The 23,373-nt window shown below is 43.3% G+C and overlaps 1 protein-coding gene across 1 annotated transcript in view; it reads left to right on the forward strand.

Moving 5' to 3' along the window:
• The window catches only part of EXOC4 (exocyst complex component 4), a 724,031-nt gene that overhangs the window by 598,913 nt on the left and 101,745 nt on the right, over positions 1 to 23,373 (forward strand). Inside the window, exon 14 of the mRNA XM_044246587.1 lies at positions 11,750 to 11,928. Within this exon, the coding sequence (XP_044102522.1) occupies positions 11,750 to 11,928 (179 nt within the window). The remainder of the gene's footprint in view (positions 1 to 11,749; positions 11,929 to 23,373) is intronic.

Consider the following 23,373-nt stretch of genomic DNA (forward strand, 5'->3'; position numbering starts at 1 on the left):
GTTTTTAATTTGGCACATTAAAGTCTCATCGTACGTGTTACGTTATACCCTGTACGAAGTCTTCATCCTCAGAAACTCAATGCACTGGGAAGAAACTTCAAGAGTGATTCCTGGGAGACTGCTGTCCTAGGAAGTGTTTTGGGCAGTGATTTTGAAAAGCACAACAATTATCCATCTCTGCCTCACTTCTTTTTTTTTTTTTTTAAACTTAAACTTTTTTTCAATGATAAATTCACAGAAAAATTGAAATAACCATCCAGAGAATGCTTGTAGGCTTTGACTTAGATTTACTGACTGTTAGCATCTTGCCACATCCACTCTGTTCTCACCAAATAAATGCACTTAACTTGTCTCTTGCCAGACCATCAAAAAGTAGGCTACCGACATGGTGACCTTTCATCCTTAAACATATGAGCATTCATCTGTCAACAATAAGGGTATTCTCCATGTGCACATCATTACCACATATTTTCGGGTTCTTTTTTTTTTTCATTGCTCCCATAGCAGATTATCAGAGACTTAGTGGCTGAAAATAACACAGACTCATTTTCTTACAGTTCTAAAGGTTCGAAGTCTGACCCGGGTCCCAATGAGCTACAACCGAGGTGTCAGCAGGATTGCACTCCTTTCTGGAGGTTCTAAGGAAGACTCCATTTCCTTGCCATTTCCAGCTTTTAGAGGCTGCCCTCATTTCTTGGTCTCTTTCCTCCACCTTCAAAGGACTCTCTGACCTTCTTCCATCATCACATCTCTCTCCCCAACCACAGCCAGAGAAGGTTCTCCAATTTAAGGACTCCTGTGATTAGACTTGGTTTTACAAAGTAGAAAGGTGCCTGTTATTATGAAGGGACTCACTCAGATTTGACAGAGGTGTGTATGTCTCCCCCTTTTAGCAGTACTTGAGAGTGGAGTGCTCAAGAAAGTCTAACTCCTTGATAAGAAGCAGCTTTTGTATATCTTGAGGAGCAGGACTGAGGGCTATGGAATCCCCAGGCAAAGTGAAATCCTAAAGTTCCTGTGACTTGAGAGGGACAGTGGTGGCTTGGCCCTGATTAGTAAACTAAGGACAGGAACTGGCTCTGCTCCCACCTTTGCTACAGTGAGCGAATGCTCACATCTTCCTCTGTGTGTTTTAGTTTCTCTATAAAATGCTTGGTCAACGTCTGCCATCTTTGGGACACCCAGCCAAGGAACACGTTTATAGAGGTAGGCAGACTTTAACACCATGCTTTTCAAACTCTGGGCTACGGCATATTAGTGGACTAGGAAATCATCCTAGGGGCTTTTGCCCCCACCACAGGATCTAGGACAGAGCCCAGCTAATGGCACAGATCCTTAGTATATATCCAGTAAAGAATGGATGACTCAATAATAACAAGACAAATAACCCAATTAAAAAATGAACAAAGCATCAGAAATGACATTTCTCTATAGAAGACATAAAATGGTCAGTAAACACATGAAAAGAAGCTAAATATAATTAGCCGTCAAGGAAATGAAAATCAAAACCACAATGAGATATATACTTCCTCGGGGCACCTGGATGGTACAATCGGTTAAGCGTCCCACTCTTGATTTCAGCTCAGATCTTGATCTCATGGGTTGTGAGATTGAGCTCCATGTCGGGCTCTGCGCTTGGCAGGGAGTCTGCTTAAGATTCTCTCTCTTCAGGGCACATGGGTGGCTCCGTGGGTTAAAGCCTCTGCCTTCAGTTCGGGTCATGATCCTAGGGTCCTGGGATCGAGCCCCGCATCGGGCTCTCTACTAAGTGGGGAGCCTGCTTCCTCCTCTCTCTCTGCCTGCCTCTCTTCCTACTTGTGATCTCTGTCAAATAAATAAGTGAATCCTAAAAAAAAAAAAAAAAAAAGATTCTCTCTCTTCTTCTTTCTCTGCCCCTCCCCCCACTGCTTGGGCACACATCTCTTTCTAAAATATATATGTGTATATGTGTATGTGTATTTATATGTATATGTATATGTATGTATTTCTTCACGTCCACTAAAATGACTGGAATTTTCAAAAGGAGAGATAATAGCAAGAGTTGGCAAGGATGTAGAGAAATGGGAATCCACATACGCTAGTGGGAAATGGAAAATGGTGCAGCCACTTCGGAAAACAATATGGCATTTTTTTTGAAAGGTTATAGATAGTTACCCTGTGACCCACCCGTTGCACTTCTAAGTATATATATCCAAGAGAAATGAAAACATATAACCACACAAAGATTTATACATGAAAGGTCATAGCAGCAAAAACTCGTAATAGCCTAGAAATGGAAATCAACCCTAATGTCCATCAGCCAATAAATGTGTAAACAAAAGATGGTATATTCATACAATGGAACATTATTTGGTAATAAAAAAAAGGAAGTGCTATGATAGGCTTGGACATAGATGAAGAAACCGGTCACAAAAGAGGACATACAGTGTGATTCCATTGATATGAGTATAAATCACATGAATGTCTGTCTCTACAGAGGCAGAAAGTAGATTAGCATTTACTTAGGGCTGGAGGGTAAGGGTCAGGAATAAGGATAAAGTCTAATGGGCACAGGGTTTCTTTTTGTGGTAACGAAAATGCTCTAAATTGTGGTATGGTCCCATTAACTGTGATGATATATAATGACATAACTGTGATTAATACTTTTGAGTTGCACATATTAAATGGGCAAATTTTATGACATTAGAAATATATCCCAGTAAAGCCATTATTTTTAAAAATGCCTATGCCTGAGCTCCACCCACGACCAATAAATCAGTTTTTACAGATGGAATTTGGCATAGGGAATTTTGTTTACACTTTTCTAGTTCAGCTTTTAATGTATAACCAGAACAAGAACCACTGGTTTACACTAACACCAACTTCCCCCTCAGGACCAGAATGTCATAAATCCACGCATCCAGCGTTCTGTGCCTGTCGTGGTGAGTGAGCTGATTTAAAGAAACAAGAGAAAGAGCTGGTGGTCAAACCCCCACCCCCTTGATGGTCTTGATTAATTTTTCTGGCTGTCTTCTGTGAGAAACCCAGAAACTACAATTTCCCTGCAACCAGGCAAAAAAGAACAATAAACTAATATTGTTCTAAGCCCCAAGCAGGACCCCAGGGCTGAGAAATTGCTGATATTTTATTTATTCACCGTGATCGCAGAGAACACCCTCGGACCCCTCTGGGACTCATTCCCAGTCTGTCCCTGCACAGAGCTGTGGACGGCTCCGCGCCATCCAGCCAGGCCGGAGCAATGCAAGTTTTTACATGGCGGAGGGACGGTAGGCAAAGAAAGCAACTGGAAAAAATCCTTGATTGTGATTACAGACAGAGACAAATTTCTAAAGAGGAGCAATTACTTATTAAATGTGAAAAATAGCTGTTCCCATGAGAGTGTGTGATGAAATGCACACGCGTGAAAATGAGTGAAGGATAGACTTGGGGACGAGTTTTAGCAGTTTCTAGGAGGAAAGAAATAATATTGTAATCAAGATAACTGGGCTGTTTTATTCTTATTTATGAGGATTTAGCCAAGATCATTTTAGAAAAACAGTTTTTGAAAACCTGATTAAAGAACCCATCAGAATGCATGCTACCCCCATTATTTTTGACACAGATGAATTAAGTTTTGAGAGGGTTGAAGATGGAGCAGTTGTAAAAAGCAGAAGTGATAAATGGATGTGTCATTGTCACATCTCAATAGAATCAGTCGGTATTATTAGGAATCTAGGTAGGTGACCTGACCTTTTTATAACCTTCATCAGTTTAGGCTCTGACAGATAATGGCTAAGTGATGTCTACCGGTCACCTTAACATGTCTCAGTTTGTCTGCTTATACAACAGGACTAATTAATTCCCATGCCAAATAACTGACTCAATCCCCAATAGCAGTGAATATGACCAGACGTCGTCATTAGATCTAACGTGTAAGTCAAGGTCTAACGTGGAAAATAGAAACGATGTCAACTATTTACCTCCGAGAGAATTTGATGTAAGGACTTGGTTATACATTCTAATGAGGGCCTATGGAACAGGAACATTCAGATAACCCACAGGTTAACAAGAGCAAGAAGCCACTCCCCTCCCTTTAGCTGGAATGCCAAAGGACAGAGGAATGTTGTAGACCACAGCTGGGTAGGAGGTGGATCCAAGAAGATGCATCTGTTGCTGGAGACATGACCCAGAAAGCAGAGAGGTCAGGAGATAAATGCCCTGCCTTCTCCTCTCTCTTTGCCCTTCAGTGTCTCTCCCGCCGAGGGCCTCCCAGTGTCCATACCCAGCTGGGAGCCTGGAAAGCAGGCTGCAAGGATCAGCCCCTGCCTCGCCCCAGTACAGATCAGAGCAAGGGAAAGATGAGGAATGGATCTTGAAGCAAAGGGGCCCAGGAGTTTTAGTCTTACCCCTTGTGTTGTATCCATTCTCACCCTTACGCCCGTATTTTAGAACTTTATACTTCTCCCTGATATCAAGTGCTGTTCATCATATAAAGGCTTCCCTCCCTGTCTTCCCAATAAGGGGGACCCTGGCTCATCACTCATTGTATTCATCTCAAGTCTAGGATTGCCACTGTCCTCTGTGGTCACGTCTCAGATGTGACTCCTCATATCTGGTGACCTCTGAATGAACGTGGAAAGTTGGGGCATCTGAGTGGCTTGGTTGGTTAAGCTTCTGATTCTTGATTTTGGCTCAGGTCGTGATCTTAGAGTTGTGAAACTGAGCCCTGAGTCAGTCTCTACACTGGGTGTGGAGCCTGCTTAAGCTCCCCTCTCTCTCTCTCTCTCTCTCTCTCTCCCACTCCCTCTGCTTCTCCCCAGACCTCTCTCTGCATCTCTTAAAAAAAAAAAAGAAAGAAAGAAAGAAAGATGAAGAAGAAAAAAAAAAATTGGGAAGTTGATCACGACCAGCTCCTCATATAAAATAGTGGGGTAAAAACCACCTCAAAACCATTAGGATGGCTACTATTTAAAAATTAATTGGAAACTTTAAAGCCAGAAAATAGCAAATTTTGGCAAGGATGTGGAATAATTGGACCCCCTGTGCATTGCTGGTGGGAATGTAAAATGGTGCAGCCACTGTAGAAAACGGTTTGGTAGTTCCTTAGAGAGAGAAACACAGAGTTACCGTATGACCCGCAATTCCACCTCTCCATATGTACGCAAAGGAATCAAAAGCAGAGGCATAGATACTAGTACCCCAGTGCTCATGGAAGCATTATTGACAACCAGCCTGCCCATCAGCCATTAATGGAGAAACAATATGTGGTATGAACATAACAACAAAAATATTATTCAGCCTTAAAATAGGAACGAGTCTCTGATACTACACCATGGATAAACCTTGAAAATATGTTAATAAGCCAGACAGAGAAGGACACATATGGTATGTTTCCATGTCTGTGAGATGTAATAGACAAATTCCTAAACACAAACTCGAATAAGGGTTGTCAGGGACTTGGTGGGGAGGGGGGTGTAGGGAAAGTTACCGTTTAATAGGCACAGAGTTTCTGTTTGCGTTGATGGAAACGATCTAGAAACAGATAGCGATGATGGTCACACATTATGAACATACTTAACGCCGTGGAACCGTATACTTAAAAATGGTGAAAATGATCAGTTCTATGTTATGTAGATTTTACTACAAATAAAAACTAGTAAGGAAAGTGGAAAACAAAAAGAAACCGTTGGTTGATGTATGCATAGATACGCCAAGCGGTTCCCAGGCAGCAGGAGCTATTCCTTCCCTCCTCCTTCTACCCGCCCATCCCGCTGTGCGCTCTTGGCCTCTGCTGCCACCTCAGCTCGACAGAGGTCACCACTGTATGTGTTAAACTAATAAGCCTTTGTTCCTAGAAGAGCTGAGTTCTTAGCATTCCTGCCTTTATCAGGTTGCCCTGGGTTTCCCCTTAATTTCACCATGGACCTAGAAACGCTAAGATGGATCCTAGTGAATCTGACGTGGTCTGCCTGCGCTTACAGTGTAGAAGTCACAGACTTACCCCTCGGCATCACAGTTGGCCCTCTCGGCCTGTTTGTTCGGTGGTGAGAAGGCCAAAAGGCCAGACGGCCGTCTCTGCTACCAGTTTTTTGTTGGTGGTGGTTTAAGATTTTTATTTATTTGACACAGAAAGAGAGAGAGAGAACACAAGCAGGGGGAGTGGGAGAAGGAGAAGGAGGCTCCCTGCTGATCAGGGAGCCCAACATGGGGCTCAGGACCCTGGAATCATGACCTGAGCTGAAGGCAGCCGCCCAACCGACTGAGCCACCCAGGTGCCGCTCCTCTGCTACCAGTTTTAGTGGGGTCATTGTTGCCGCTGCCCACGGAGACATTCCTTCCCGAATACCTGAAAACCCACCTAGCCCCAAGTTGGGGGAGGGGGCAAGAGTTGAACCTCTGTAACTGTTTATAATCATGAGAGGAAGGGCCATTCCTGCTTTTATTCCTAACTTCCCAGGCCTGTATTTTCTTATTATGGCGGCAGGGGCTGGAAGTGTTTGGGGGGAAGGGGTTGGAGTCCTGAGTCAAGCCCTCCAGCACTCCAGCCTGGTAAGTGTTAGCTTCCAACTGGACCCGTAGCTGAATCCTGCAGGGGCCATCGCACCTCTCTGTCAGGCCAGCTCCTTCCGGGGGCATGGCCTAAGCAACGAGAAGGGCATTCCGGGAACATCAGCCCTGCCTTGTGCTTCTTTTCCTGTAAAAGAAATTTCGTGGCCAGAAATACTGTTGAACAGGATAGCAGGATTGTCAATAAGACCTTGGGGAAATCTGACAGTGGTGCTAGTGGAAACCGGCAAGCGATTCTCTTAAGTGGCTGTGACAGCAGTGGGTACAATACTGCCCCTTCTGAGAGGGAAGAAGCCTGTGGGAGTCCAGTTCGCTCTTGGAACTGGTCCTTGCTCTTCCGCGCTTGGTCCCACATCAGCGGGGAGTGCGCTCCGGCAGGTTTCCTAGGCTGCTGGGCGATAGGAAGCCACGGGGGAGACTGGGGGAGATTTGAGGGGAAAGCAGGGGAATGTGAGTGTACATGGCATGGGACCAAACAGAGCCCAGATCTGCAGATCAGTCATTCTGAAACAAATTATTTGTGATGTTTCTTTCCTAAGTGCATTTAGTCTGCTAAAGATGCAGTTTTTGTTTTTTTTTTTTTTGGCCTTTCTAAGATTTCAGCCGATAACAGAACCATTTAAAGACTAAATGGAGACAATTTTCAGCATCTTTGGCAAAATTCTCTTAAATGAATTCTTGTCGGATAGACCTCCTTCAAGATTATAATTGTGTGGTAAAATTAAATTAAACGGGTTTTACACTCTTGGCAAAAATCTCTTAAATGAATTCTTGTCAGATCAAGCTCCTTAAAGATTATAATTGTGTGCTAAAATTAAGCCTCACAGGTTTGACACTTCTGTAGTTTTTTTATAGGCATCTACGTGAGCATGTTGGCCTACCGCTGGCGAATGGGGCTCCTCACACGGGCCTTGGTAGCTGGCCCACACAAGTTTTGAGTTCCGGTTCCTGTTCCCGGCTCTGTCGGATGACCTGTGGGCCATGAATGAGTGCCTGTCCCATCTGGATTTCTGTTACTCCTCTTTCTCAGGGTAATGATGATTCTGCTGCCCACGTCAGCCAAATATATGTAATGTCTTCCTTCATTAATGAGCTCGCAGAAGCAGCAGAAGGTGAGGAGTATGTAGAAATTCAGATCTAGAAAGAGAAACAGTATTGGCCCAGATGCTGGGCCGTCGTTGTTCTGGCAGTGAGATCCTCTATGTCAGACAGTGACGGCGTCTTGAGCAAGCCTGGAGCCTCAGTCCGAGCCAGCCAACCACCCATTGCCTCCCCATGTGGCTTAAGTAACTGTAACATCTACATCCTCCTATTTTCCGTGCTAAAATTCTTGATGTGTCCCTTCGAAACATTTTGTCATTTGTGGTAGGGTTTCCAAGTTTTGTTTTTAATTAAAAAGTAAACATGCTCTTAGAAGAAAATGTGGAAAATACAAAAAAGCTCCAAGCACGATCCGGTTACACAGTTAGCATTTGGATATGTAGACATCCGGCCTTTTTTAGTTTAGATAGACATATAATCTTTTTTAAAAATCTCCTACAGTACATATAGTTATATAACAGCTTATTTTACTCAGCTGGGCATCGTAGCTAAAAATAAGCCATAGCCAACATTTTTCTATGGTATCAAGTGTTTTCTACTATATAATTTCTAATGCCTGCGTAGTTTTCCATAGTGTGGATATACCATAATTTATTTAAGAAATTAGAAGGTTTAGAGAAAAGATCTGTAGTCAAGCAGCTAAAGCCATCCCCTTAAGGTTATTGTAACACATAAAAACCATCCACCAAGCTCTTTGACACACACAAATCCTCCAAGGAATGATTTGTGTGTGTGTGAAGTGGTTATAACTGTCAATCATTTATTCCCGATGTCATGGCTTCCGTGCTCTCTCCAGGTTGTTAGGGGATGATTATGGATTCCTGTCAAATGAGATGGGTCCTATGTATTCCACATGAGGCAGTTTGTATTTTTCTCAGTCTGTTGCTCTCCCGTCGGAGGAGGTTAAGCAAATCTGAGTGAGCCAAAGGGAAATGGGGTAGGCACCCAGGGCAGGAAGCACACCGCACACATGCCCAAGGCCCAGAGATCCCCCCACAAACAGATTAGACTTCTACATAAATACATTTGTCTTGATTGTCACATTCCACCCAGGGTTACACCTACACGCATAAAAATGCCTCCGAGCCTGTTTTTCAAAGCTGTTTGCCTCCCCTGTTGCCTTTTAACCACCCGGCTTGGAGGCATTTTTTGTGTTATATCTATCAAAGATGATTAAGGGGCTGAGAGAGTTGATATATAAGGACAGATTAAGAAAACTAAATATTTACAGCTTGACTGAATGACAGCCCCAGAGAAGATGCTAGAACTGTCTGCCAGGCCCAAATCAGGGAGGAGACATTGTTTTGCTTTTCCCGGTAACTTGATTTTAGGGATATCTAAATTCAGGGAAAGTTTTCCGAGGTTGACATCATTTATGCTAATTCGATCATTGTGTCAGTTAGAAATTGCATTTAGCTGCTAGTGGCAGGAACTTGGAATCGCAGTGGCCGAAACAAATAGGGTTTTATTGTCCCTCCGGTGACACAAAGCCCAGAAGCACATTGTCTGGGCCTGCACGGCAGCTCTGTGGTGGTGTCGGGGCCCGCGTCCCTCCTAATCTTTGGCTCCATTATTCTCAGCACTGTTCTCATACCCAAGGTCATCTGATGCTCGAAGAAGCACTGTTGCAGCTTCATCTGCCGTAACTGCAGTCCAGAAAGGCAGGGGGCACAGGAGGTCCCTGCCAGCTGAGATTGCTCAAAAGGGCTTTCTTGGAAGCCCACTTACTGATTTTGGTTTATAGCTCATTGACCACCGCTTCTGCAAGAAGGGCTGGGAAATTGAGCAGGGGATTTGTTTTGTTTTGTTTTGTTTCGTTTTGAAGTTGAACACATGGCTGACCCCAACAATCCCAGCGTCCTTTGCCTAAGAAGGCACGGGATGATGGATACTGGGCAGGCAACTAGTGGTTTCCATCACAGTAATTTACCTCTTGAAGATTCTCGGAAATCCAGGCTCTGAGACATGGTGACATTTGCTGTGATGCTACGAGGTTCCATTTATAAAACTAGCCCTTGAGATCGAATTGACTTACTTCTGATTACTTGTCTATTTTCATTCATTCATCGTAGCATTACCCTGGGTTGACGCCAAATAAACCAGCCATTTCAACAGCCTGTAGAGTGATAATAACTACAGCTTGTTGGGTTTCACCAAGTTCCATGCACTGGGTCACGCACCTCCCATCACCTGAATGATTGTTTCAAAATCCGCCAAAAGGGGTGGAGTATGGAGAAAGAAGACTGACTGACCCATGGGAGATTATCCTACTGTTCTCTCTACTTTTGGAATTACTGAAATTGTCCCAGTAAAGGTTTCTGAAGTCCCCTCTGATGTTCATATTACTTCGTCCAAGGTCAACACCCTCACCCCCAGCTAACAAGGATCAGAGACGCGAAGCCACGTCCCTCCCGCAGTAAATGGCGGAGTTAGGATTCAGCACCAAGTTTGGGTGACTTAGAAGCCTGTGCCCTAACTCTTAGTACTCAAAGGAAGCGGCTTTCTGAAACTGGTTAGAGATGCAGACTTTAGGAATCTGCCCCAAGACCTTTCGCTAGACCGCTGAGTCAAGTTCATATGTGCTCTTTCGGTTCCTGGGCAGAGTCTCTGTTGCCTCCATGACCAACTCAATCACTCAAGGACGACTTTTCCTTAAAAAAACTGGAACCCTGCGTTGAAATAAGAAGCCTCATGGGGACTCACTACTCGGTAGCACACACATTTTTTTAATAAGTTTTTGATTCACAGCCATTGTTTCTTTCCACGGGGAACGTCTGCTTTGGTTCTGGGCTCCAGCGATGAAGCATTGTCCTGACTCTGTCACCTGTTACTCCTCACCTCTGGCTTGAAACGTAATTTGGTTCCTGCGCCTTAAAATAAAGCCTTTGTTTTCTGCTCACTTAAGGTGTTCCGAGTTTTAAAAAGCTCTGGGACTTTCAGAGAGAACTCTCCAGGTGCCTGTTCCAACCTTCACCGGCAGCGGCTCTGCGTCCCTAAAAGACAAGATTTTTCTCCCTGGCAGCCTCGGTCGTCTTCTGTCATTTCAGCCCTCTGGATTTCTGAAAGGAAGGGAGCTGCGGGAATTAGACAGAGTCCCAGCTCTGCCACTCGCGTGTTATGGGGGCACAACGGTTCACCTTCTGAGCCTGCGTTTCTGCCTCCGTGCTGTGGCGGCACCACATGGTCCCCAGGGGCCCTCCCAACTCCCTCCTCCTGTGACCCCACAGAACTTCATTTTTCAGCCTCCCCCCACCAGATATCATGAGCATGTGGGATTTTGTGTGCAGACCATCCAGCTTCACTTTTCCAGTCAGTGAAAGGATCCAGCACTGGTTTTTATTGGTCTCTCTTTTCTAATAGTACATACCTTAGTGCCTTGTACTTTGCTTCGGATCCCTTTTACAACAAGCCAGGGAGTGAATGAAGGAGTTCTCCATCCATCTCAACTATAATCTGCTCTCTTAAAAAGACTAGACCCTCTTTGCTTTTGACCATTTTTTTTTTAAAGATTTTATTTATTTGACAGAGAGAGAGATCACAAGCAGGCAGAGAGCGGGGGTGGGAAGCAGGCTCCCCACCAAGCAGAGAGCCCGATGCGGGGCTCGATCCCAGGACCCCGAGATCATGACCTGAGCCGAAGGCAGAGGCTTAACCCACTGGAGCCACCCAGGTGTCCCCGCTTTTGAACATTTTAAAACATTTTCTAGCTGATTAAGTTGGTGGGTTTTTTTAATCACAATAACCTTCAAACCATGTACATTTTTCATGCCCTAAGCTTTTGGTCAGTGTCCATAGCAGAAGAGACAAGGAAAAAGCCACAAGAGAGCGGGCATCAAAGCCATCCCCAGGGACCATCACTGTCTAGGCGAGGCCCCATGCTGTTTCCTGTTGAAGGTACAAGCATCAGGGAAAGTTCATTCTTCTAAGAACTGTCTTTCTCCTACTGGAAAAATTGTAAGCAGGTGTATGATAGTTTTCTCACAACAGTAAACCTGGGAAAGATAGCATGCTATGAAATACTGACAACCCTGCCTAAAATGGTATTGCCCACCCCTCCCTTTTCCATGCTATATGTGAAATGTGTTTCTGGTTTGTCTCTTAGGGCAGCCTTTGGCAAGGAGTCGGAAGTCCTTATTGGGAACCTGGGAGATAAGCTAATCCCTCCGCAAGACATCCTCCGTGATGTCAGTGACCTCAAAGCTTTGGCCAACATGCATGAAAGCCTGGAGTGGCTAGCGGGTCGAACAAAGTCAGCTTTCTCCAATCTTTCTACGTCCCAGAGTAAGTACCTATACGGCAGCGGTTGTGGGGATGGCGGAAGAAGCTAGACTGGGTAGTTTCATTTGAAGCACAGGTGCATATACATGTCCCCATAGGAGGGGTATCCCAAGTTGTCAGAAGGTCCGTGCTAGATCTGTGCAAGAACTCTGCGGAGGCTGCACCTCACTTTGTGATCCTGCTAACAGAAGTAATCTCCACTTGCCTGTGTGGAGCATGGAAAGCCAAAAAGGGTTCATGTTCACCATAGCTTGGTACTAAACCTTCGAAACATAAAATCAGGGGAAAGTGCACCACTGTGTCTCCAGAACAGAAAACAGTGCCTTCGCCCTCCTTACCACTTCTCAGGCATAGAACTGTCCCAGAGCTGAGCACACGGCTGATGTTTTCGCTTGAACTGCCGTAAAGCTAATGAAAAAGCGTCCAACAAGAGAATAATAGAAGTGACGAAGGTGCTGGAAAATAGAGACACCGAGAAAAACAGTGATTCCCGAAAAGGGATAGCTGAGAAAGAACTTACAGAATTCAAGGAATGGCAGGCAGAGGATATGAAATAAAAACGGGAAACTTTTTTCTATTGAGGACCAATGACTCTGAGAAAAGTCGTTTGAAAACTTTAGGGCACATACACTTTATTCACTGGCGATAAAATAAATACTTTGGGGCACATCAAAAGCATGAGTTCAGAAGTATGTGTTAGGCCGTTAAAATAGAAGCAAAGAAAAAACGATAGGAAGAAGGAATAAAGGTGCTGACAGATTTGAATATATAAATAAACAGCAGGAAAAAAGTAAAACAGCAGCAATAACATGAAAGAAACAGAATCAGCTTTGAACTTGATATTAGAGTTAACTGTTAGGAGATAATGAGAACGAAAAAGCCTGCATTGTGTGGGCTGTGAACTTCAGAGTAAGTTATTTATTATCATTATCTATTATCATGTCATTATCATGATTTGGATAACCCACGGCTTCCAGCCTGGAGATGGAGGAGGTGGGGAGGAAACTCACAGGGTCAATTCTTCCCTGAAATACGCACCCCCTAGAGGCTCAGAATCCATCGGACGCTCACCAGCCTCTCGCTGATGCTCTAGCTTTCCTGAAACTCAGTTGTGTGTAGGGAAACGGACAGAAGGAAGGGAGCCTTTGAGCAAAATGATATACTCTGCTTGGAAGTCGCCTTCAAATACTACTTTTCATTTATATTTTATTTTTATGCTTATTATTTAACATAACTTTTTATCTGAAGCTAAAATTACATATTCAGTCTCAGAATCTGTAAGAAGAGGGTAATTTGGGCACAGTGTGGGGTCTGAGCAGATCCGCGTCTGGAGATACCCTTGAAAGGCTCTCAACTTTCTAATCCTGTCAGTATCAGGCAGTCTGTCACAGGCAGTGGCCGAAATTATCCAGTTTATCTCCCAGCCCCACCCCACTCCACCAAAAACCAAAGTCAGAGCTCATTTCCCTTTTGCTAATTGCCCAATAAACAGTTCTGTAAAAGGACCACCTGCTGCTTTTCCCAGTTTCCTTTGACCCCTACAAATGCAGGGCTGCCTGGGGTCCGTTGACTAGTGACATCTGGAAGGGGTCCTCTCGTTTGCAAGCCATCAACATCTCATGCTTCATAATGCAGTCTCTTATTTCCAGGGGCTCAGCATTCCAGATTCTGTTCTGTCCATTTGAAAAGGGTTTTGCAAAAGCAAAACGGTCCAGAAGTTCTATCGAAAGACCCTGGGTGATGCACACAGGGCAGCCTGACACTTGCTCTCCTCAAAAAGAGATGTTCCCTGAGTTACGCTCAGCTTTGTAATTGCACGATTTGCCTGTTGTGTTCATGTCACCGAGAGTACCCGGTACACTTGATATCTAATTCTTGTCTTTAATCATCTCTGTTATTCTGACAGAGATCGCTTCTACCACACCCGTTGTTACTTCGTCTTCCTGTGTTCAGTTCCATTTTATAATACGAGTTGTACTCTCCCCGTTCTTTTCAGGGTGATTATTCCACCCAGTGAGTGATTTAAGTGACTGTCAGCATTTCAACGATCAGTACAAAACCCAAGTGAACCGTAATCACTACTTATGTTGTCTTTGCTAAAACAAAACATTTAGCAAACCTGGTTCATCCTTCGAACGGCAAGCCTGGCCCACCCACACTCATCTGTTCTTTGAATTCCCAGGAGAGATGCCCACTGATGTTTATAATTTGAGCAAAGCAGGGAAGTCTCTGGTAATGGGTTACTTTGACTGCTCTGTGTCAGTGTGACTCTAGAAAGGGAATAAGGGATAAGCTCTTTATTATTCCTTTGAAAAGCAAACCAAGTGATTACCTCCACAAAAGTGTTTCCAAATCTGGAGACAAGGTAACATGAAGAAAATGCCAGCCTTTTATCTAGCACTCAGGGATACTCAGCAGGATGGGAAGAAATCCAGAAAAGAAGATTTGGGGCTTATTTCTTGCTCTCCGTTCTGTTAACTATTTGGGAGATACATGGCTTTGATAGAATGATGAAGCTATTTGTGTTGATGGACTAGAGGAAATTTGCAGAAGATGATTTCCATAGTAGAATGTCTTTCCAAACATTATAGCATGACAGTCATACACCCAGAACATCCCATGTCACACAGAAGAGAGGACTGCAATTCAGTGGCCGGGCATGGATGCCCAATGGTCCAAGAGGTGAAAGCTGACCATTTCTTCAAAGATAATTTTTCTGTCTCTTTTAGCATTTGCCTAAATGTCACTCTGTCTGTTTGCACTTAAAAGGGTCTCCTCGCCTCAAAGAGGTCCTGACTACATCGAAGGCACTGCTCTTGCTTTCGTCCTACTGCCATCCGTGGTTCCTGTTCATTTCTTCTGGTATCCCCCACCACCCTCCTCTTCCTCATTCCTATTCTACTTAGGATTCTTTCCATTGAAAGAAACAGACATATTGAAGGAAAAATAATGCACTGACTCATAAAACTGGTAAATCAAAGGCTTCAGGTATGGCTGGATCCAGGTTTATAAGATAGCATCCTGTCCCAGACATGCCTACACATGTGTGTTCTTTTGCACACACACTTTCTCCCTCCCAGCGCTTCTGTCTCCCTTCCTCCCTCTCTTGGTATTTTCTCTTTATTGCTTTCCATCTCAGGCAAGCACTTTCCATATGGCAGCGTCCTTGGCCACCAGCAGCCCCAGGATTAATCCCAGACCAAAAATGAGCTCTGGAAACAGTTCCAAAAAGGCCTTGGATTGACCCAGCTTGACCTTCTCTCATGGGTTCCCCCGATTCTTTTTGTCTTCTGACTCTGTTTTTCTCTGCATCTACAACCCAGTCTCTGTCTCCTGCTCTACCTTGTAAAACTCCTCTATGTTCAGGACATGGTTTCAGTGCAAAGAAGTTGAGAAGGATCATATTTAGCACTGGGCTTTCAGAATCTAGGTTTATACGTATTTGTCCCCATGGATCATAATTTCAACCTTGTAGTACAGATGCAAGATAGCATCTGCCCTTTGTACTCTCTGCTGTGTGTACAAATCCTAAACAAAGACTCTGAGTTGAACTGTTCCGGTTAAGAAAATTCTCAGCATATGTGACCTACATAAAAATTGTTGGAGTATATTCAATTTGAAAATTAATGGTTTTGTTTTAGAAATGCGTAGCTTTTAAAAATAGACTGCAGAGAACTAGAGGGGTTCAGGGGTTTATTTTGTCTGTACTGCTTCCTCAGGGGGCCTCCTGTCTGTCTTGGATTCTGTAAAAAAAATCTTCAGGACTAGAGATCCTAAAACTTCCTTGATTACATATTCTGCTCTTTAACCTTACCATCTGGGAGGTCACTTTTTTTCTTTCTTTCTTTCTTTAAGTCCCTTTACTTAAGTCTAACCCTCTTTCTTCGGCCTCAGAAATTAGATGTTGAATATTTTATCCATAAAATACTAGATGTCTCTGAAAATACTTCCCTGGCCACTACCTGCCCATCTCTAGATATTAAAGACTTTGGTCTGACAATCCCAATCTCTGAATCAAGGGCAACCGAACATGGCAGAATTAGGAGCGCAGAGCAGGACCAAGTTCACTCACACCCTCTTGGTTGGTGAACTTGGCTATTCGTGAATGTGGGCCCAACCGTACGTTCCTTTGACCCAGGCTATCCACCTCTGCTCACAGATACCATGACTGAATTTCTTGCTGAGCCCACATGCAGTGTGGGTGGACGATAAGCAATAAAATATGCCCCAGTCTTTTCCAGTGTGAACCGAAAGGTTAAAACATCCCTCTAACCCCCAGGGTGAGTAAATGTTACAATTTTGGTTTCTGAAATTTATTCAGGAAATGTAGTATTAGTTTTACAACGAATTTTACATTTTACATTTACAACAAGTTTTACATTTATCTTTTTTTTTAAAAGATTTATTTATTTGAGAGAGAACATGCAAGCCCAAGGTGGGGGGAGGGGCAGAGAGAGAATCTTCAAGCTGACTTCATGCCAACCCATGGGATCATGACCTAAGCCAAGACCAAGAATCGGATGTTTAACCAACTGAGCCACCCAGGTGCCTCATCTTGACCATTTTTGAATGTACATTAGTTTAGCATTAAATATATTATTCAGCAGATCTCTGGAACTTTTTCATCTTGTACAACTGAAGCTCTCTGCCCATTGAACAATTCTCCATTTCCTCTCCCTCCCAGCCCTAGGTAACCACTTTCTATTTCCTGTTTCTTTGAATTCGACTTTCGGTACCTTATATATGTGGAATCAACAGTATTTCTGTTCTGGTGACTGGCTTATTTCACTTAGCATACTGTCTTCAAGGCTCTTCTATATTGTAGTATGTGACCGGACAAGAAGGAAATACAATACTGCACTGTATGTATCTGCTGTCTTTTTAAAGCCATTTATCTGTCAGTGGACATTTGGGTTGTTTCCACCTCTTGGCTATTGTGAAGGGTACTGCCATAAATTTGTGTGTGCAAATTACACTTCTTTCTTATAGTGATAAGATTATTGCTAGTGATCTTAGAAATCATCTGGTCCAACTCAGTTATTTTGCCTGTGAGGAAGTGGAGGCTTCAGAATGGTCACACCACATGTCTATGCCCGAGCGTGGATGGAAGCAAGTCTTCAAACTCACAATTTAATCTTCTGTCCAATCCATCACTGTCTTGGCCAGGACAAGATTCAGTTCTGGCAGTGCTGGGGAGGCCATTCATGCCATGCTTCTATTAAGCCACCCAGGAGGGTCATGACATTTTTTTAATGCAAGCACTTTAATGCCAACATTTAACCTGTGATCATTTCTGATCATCATTGCCAGTGTATAACTAGAATTTCTGTTCCTTAAATTTACAGGAGTAGTGCACATATCCCTTTTGAATTTCATCATCATTGAGAGTAGGTCATTTCTCAAATATGTCACTCTTTTTTTGTTCTACAAGTATTTGCTAACTTAGAAACTCCACCTGTCTTGTTGCTGTGTTACATAATAAATTCGAGATACTCACGGTCTTACACAGCAGCCACTACCCTTGGATGGCTCTTTAAATTTAAATTAAATTAAGTTAAAAATTCAGCTCCTCAGTCACACCAGCCACATTGACAGCAATGCAGTGTTTCCCAAACTTAGCAGTGAATTCTCTCTCCAGAGAACATCTCCTAGGACTCTGCTTCCATGGAACGACTTCTGGGAAACACTGGTCCTATGGGGTATTTATATAATTTGTTCAGAATCTTTGATTTCTCCCCTCACAGTGAGGCACAGGACAGGACAGCTGTTTTACTATTGCAGGAATGTAATTTCATAAAATTGGCAAATTTGCACACCATCAGATGATTTCTGTTGCAATTTGGTTGATTATTTGATTTGTTCAATCATTTTTAGAAATGTTCGAGTCAACCAATGTAAAATGACTGTGGTTTCCTTTTTGCTTGTTTCAAACTTGGTTGCGATACTGACATTTCTCCAGTCACTGCGCACCTTCCTCCCAGTTCACAAATGCTCTAATAGAATTCCGCACCTAAGTTCGTTGTCAAATGCTAGTATGTCCATCGTGGGGGTCCAGGGATTGATTTTTTTTTAATTAGAATTTTGATTTTGAGGGGTGCCTGGGTGGCTCAGTGGGTTAAGCCTCTGCCTTCAGCTCAGGTCCTGATCTCAGGGTCCTGGGATGGAATCCCGCATCCGGCTCCCTGCTCTGTAGCAAGTCTGCTTCTCCCTCTGCCTTTGTGATCTCTCTCCCTCTCACTCTCTCTCAAATAAATAAAAATCTTAAAAAATATGTTTAAAAAAATTTTTTTTATTTTGGAATGGTTATAGATTCAGGGTAAACTTTCAAAGATGGTACAGGGTTTCCAGTTTCCCCCTACCATTAACATCTTACATTAATATGGTACATTCATCACAACTAATGAACGAATATTGATACATCACTAGTGTGTCTTTACTTCATTAGAATTTTCTTCGCTTTTACCTAATGTCCTTCTTCTGTTCCAGGCTCCCATGTAGGATATCATAATGTATTTAGTCATTATATCTCTTCAAGTTCATCTAGACTGTGACAGCTTCCTAGACTTTCTTCCTTTTTGATGACCTTGACAGTCTGGAGGAAAACTGGTCGGGTATTTTACAGAACATCCTTCAGTATGGGTTTGCCTAATCTCTTTCCATGATTAGACTGTACTTACAGGTTTGGGGAAGGAAAACCACAGCGATAAAGCGCAATTCTCATCAAATCGTTTCACCAAGAAAAACTCCTATCAATGTGACTTATCACTGATGAAGTTCTGGGATTGATTTTTATGCTTCCAACTCATGTAGCCGTCTCCAGACAGTTCCTCCTGAATTCTGGAGCGACTTTCCACTTTTCCACCATAAATTACTTGTGTCTTTATCTCTCTAGTGACTATTTTTTGACATGATGAATGCATCTCTTATAAGCCCAGTGTTTGGACAAGTTGAATAGCTGCTAAAGAAAATAGTTGTCTACCCTCAACAATTATGCAGTTGATATACATTCTCTAATCTTATGGGTCTGAGAGGCTCTGTGTGGGAGGAGCTGTTTTTTCTTCCCGGAGCTACTTGATCAGAGACTACAGCCATGTGTGCCGAGCACCACTTAATAAACATACACAGTCATGTTTCAGACAAAGCCGTGCTGAGATTAAAAGAGTTACCTGGATTTTCTTTACTAAAAAGTCAGCGTGCAGTGTTGACTCCAAGCCTGTGTACGAGTAAGACTTGCTTCCTGGGAAGTATAGAGTAGCAGTTCTCAAAGCTGGCTGCACATCAGTTGTAATCAGTTGGGAGCTTTTATAATCGTGATACTGGACCCTATTGTCAGAGATTTCCATTTCGTTGTTCCCGCATGTGGCCTGGGCATCCCCGAACCAATCAGACTGGAGGTTGAGAACCACTGGTTTAAAGGATTGGTTCACAACCTTGGCTTATATGAGAATCACCTGTGGAGCTTTCACTCAGACCCTGGGCGGGCAGAGGCCCAGACCACTGTGCATTTATCATCTCCCCAGGGGAGTCAACAAATAGCCAAGATGGAGAACCACAGACTGGGAGCCCCCCCCCTTGTGTCTTCTTTAATTTCTCTTCCTCTTTCTGTTGGGGAAATTATTTGTAGTTATTTTTCCAGTTCTTCTATTCTCGAAAGCTCGGGATTAGCATGACTTCCCACTTTCTGGACAAGAACACCAGGCACAAAATGTTATACTTTGCGTCTCTGCCAGAGTCAACAGCCCACTTTCGCTTAGCAGTCTTTTAGTTAGTCAAACTGTGGCTCAAATTTGGTTAAAAATGAAAACTTTCCTCTTACCCTTCTCAAGCCAGTCAAAGGAGAAGGGCACAAAGAATCCTTGTCTCCCTTAATACAGAAGGCTGCAAATGTCAAACCGATTGAATGAATGCGAAATTGTGTACAAGTCAATTGTGTAACTGAAATTAAGGATGGAAAAGGTCCAGGTGTCTGCATACTCCCGTCCCTCACATGCATGGTTTTGTGGCATACCAGGAAGCCTTTATGCGTTGCCTGTGATAATTTATCATTTTCTATCATTTTTTTCTGTCTACCTATTTCTATCTATCTGTCCTTTTATAAATAAAACATTTCATTCCATTCTAGAAGATGGAATATGAATTCTCCCATGCTAGAGCTCACTGTCAAGGGCTTTTTCTGCCTTACTGGTAAATGAAAGATAAAATGCAGACCCCTCCACACACACACACACACACACACACACACACACCCTACCGCCGTATGTTTTTCTGCCTTGACACAAATGTGAATAAAAACGTCCCTAGGCAAGATCTCATGGGACACTGTCCTGTTTCAGCTTCGCATTTGTCAAACTATTAAGCCAGAGTTTTCCCTGTCATAATTTCATCTGATTATTTTTAATTAAAACTCCACACGTGGTAATTCCTCTCTTGCTGCAGTATTTACAAGTTTCAAATATTTGTCGACTGTTATCAGACAGCTCCCTGTCAGGCCCTGCTTAGCACAACCCGACATATTTAGTTGCTCTAATCGTCTTTCTGAGGTTGGGCTTTCTAGGCCATCTTCCGGTTTTGGTCTTATTAGTTGTCATTTGCTTGACTCTCCTTCTGTGGCTTCACTCTTACCATCCTCCTTCCTCTGTTGGTGGTACCGTCCACATTCATTGCCCTGGTTAACTTCATGAGCGTGGTTTTTGTTTTTTTTTCATTTTTTAGGATTTTTATTTATTGATTTTGAAAGAGAAAGAATATGTGAGCGGGGAGAGGGAGAGAGAGAAGCTCAAGGAGACTCCACGCTGACCATGGAGCCCGACAGGAGGCTTGATCCCACGACTCTGAGATCATGTCCTAAGCCAAAATCAAGAGCTGGATGCTTAACTGACTGAGCCACCAGGGGCCCCTCATGATCATGCTCTTTTCTGAGAAAATTAAATTACCTCCGTCTTATATCTCCTTCGTGAGTTTCATGTCCACTGTCCAACTCCAGATTTATTTTGATCTTACTTAATTGGTGCTTCCTCTACTTTCATGTGAGCTTTTATCACTTTTGAAAATAATATCCAAGTATGTTTCCGTGTTGTACCCAGCTTCACAACTAATCATATGTTTTGTAGGAGTAAAAAACACCAAATGATAATCTGATGATGATTCCATTTTGTTCATTTTCCGTCATAATTGTACTCTGTTATTTATAAACTGATTGAAATTCATCTTAAGTAGGAATTGCTTGGAAAGTCCCTGTGCTTAAGGAGCTCACCTGATTCCTAGGGCTCTCTTGAAGCCCTGTTGTTACTAACAGTAGAGATGCTTGGTGGGGGGGGGTCTCCCATTTTATAAGGAAGACCATCTGGACCCTTCTAGCTCTTTCTCCATACTGATGCATTATGCGCTATTAGTGCTGATTATCGCCCCAGCTTCCAGCTGACCCATGCTTTGCTTTTTAGTACATTTTAAATACTGATACACAATGGGAAGTCCTCTTCTTAAACATTTTTACTCTGTCTTTTTCTCTTTCCTCTGATTGAGTGCCCTCACATGGCTCCTAAATCAAGGCCATTTTTGCCTCTCCCTGAATATCTATGATGCTCTTTTAGTCCATAGACTCTCTCCCATACTTCTCCTGGTCTAGCAGGCATATAGCACCTATGTGACTTTGAAATCTGATTCACTTGGAGGCACGGGAGGCAAGTTGTGTCAGCATAGGGTAATTAATTAGCTTTTCTGAGCTAATTAAGTCTCTTTACCTGTTAAATAGAAACAATGATATAAACTTTTTAGGTTGCTGTGAACATTAAATGAGATGATGAACTTGGGCGGTGTTGTTGTGTGCTAACACAGCACAGCGACTCAGTATGGGGTTCCCGGGGTTCCTACTCTCAACCTGCTCACTAGAGCCCTCTCTTTGCTCTCCCCGCATAGTGCTGGGTCTTGACCTTCCTCCCGCCCCTTCGGGCTTCTCTTTGATCCCAAGTCCTGTGGTTGCTTTTCACACTCTAACATCTGTGCTCCTGAATCATTCCTGGTAAATCATGGCTCTCACTGCACAGAGTTCCCCAATGTTTCCGAGGTCATGGGAATGTGTCTGAGAATGGACCTACGTCTGAAAGTCACCTGTCTACGAGTGTCCGTCTGAGAAGCCAAAGTTGAATCTTCCAAAGATACTCTTTTTGTTCTTCAAAACTATAAAAAGAGGGCTCACTTGTTATTCAAAGGCAGAACCGAAAACAATTCCCCTCCTGTCAGTCAGATGGTCATCTGTAGAGTTCATTATCCTGTCCTGAGGACGGATTAGAAAGCAGTACCTAACCACCCTCGGCAAAGAGGTGATTATCAATTGTGAAGCTACAGAAGCCTAGTGCTGTGGGCATTTCAGTGTAATTATGGAGCTCTGAGTATCTGTCCGTAAAGAATTATGGGGCTGTTTCTCTGAAAGCACCAACGTTTGTATCCATGAGGGAAATATTTTATTAAAATATGGTAATATCATGGATACTTAAGTGTGGTGGCTGGGAGCTTCCAGCTGAACAATTGTATCTTCAAACAAAACTATAAAATGGCAGCAGGAAGAAGAAATAAAATTGAAAATCTTTGGGAAGGCAGGGGAGGCCAGAAGGGGTTGGAAAACAAGAGAGGACTCTAAAATGGAGTGCTGAGGACTCAGACTGAGGAGAATAGTGCCGGTGCAGGATTACCTGAGCCGACACCAAGCTGAGGTGGGGAGGAGTAGCCATTAGGGCAGCAGGACTTGAGCAGAAAATCTAAGGGGACTGATTTGGCTGCCAAATACAGAAACCTCTTGCAATGAGAACCAAGTGAAAGATTGAACCTCAAGGCACAGATTGTACTATTAAATCTAAGCTCTTATCTAGAGAAGCCCTGAGATAGTTGGGTGCTTTAAAACTTGAGATAAGCCCACTAACCGTGACTTCATGAACTCCTCACTAGACAAAGAGTGTGTCTTTTAATTTCTTCACCCACGAAACTGAGTTTAGGTATGCCACAAAGCGGAGTGTGGGTAGGAGAGACAAATCCCGTCAGGGAAAACGAAGCGGATAGAGGGCTGGCCCGAATTTAATGGAAGAAATTGCTATCTGTGGAGATTGGATTTAGAAAAATGCTCCAAATGTAAACTGGATATGCTTTTTCAGACAGCTTACTTATTAGTCAATAGCGCAAAAGGACCCTTTGCAGACGGCCAGCCCCGGTGAAGTGTAGCAGCGGGGCGCTATGCGCGAGTCCGCGTGTGTATGCGCCAGTCCCAGGGGGCGTCACAGTGACGGTAATGGACTCAGTGTTTAGATTGCATTTCATATTTTCAAGGTCCTTTGTAACCATTAATTCTTAATTCCTTATCCCTGCCTCAGGCTCGTTGACAGGCCAGCCTTCATTCTCTTAGTTTTACAAAGCATGATCATGAAACAGAAATTTGACCATTTGCCCGAGGTCAGAATG

The sequence above is a fragment of the Neovison vison genome, chromosome 4 (genome assembly GCF_020171115.1).
Source record: "Neovison vison isolate M4711 chromosome 4, ASM_NN_V1, whole genome shotgun sequence".
NCBI classification, from domain to species: domain Eukaryota; kingdom Metazoa; phylum Chordata; class Mammalia; order Carnivora; family Mustelidae; genus Neogale; species Neogale vison.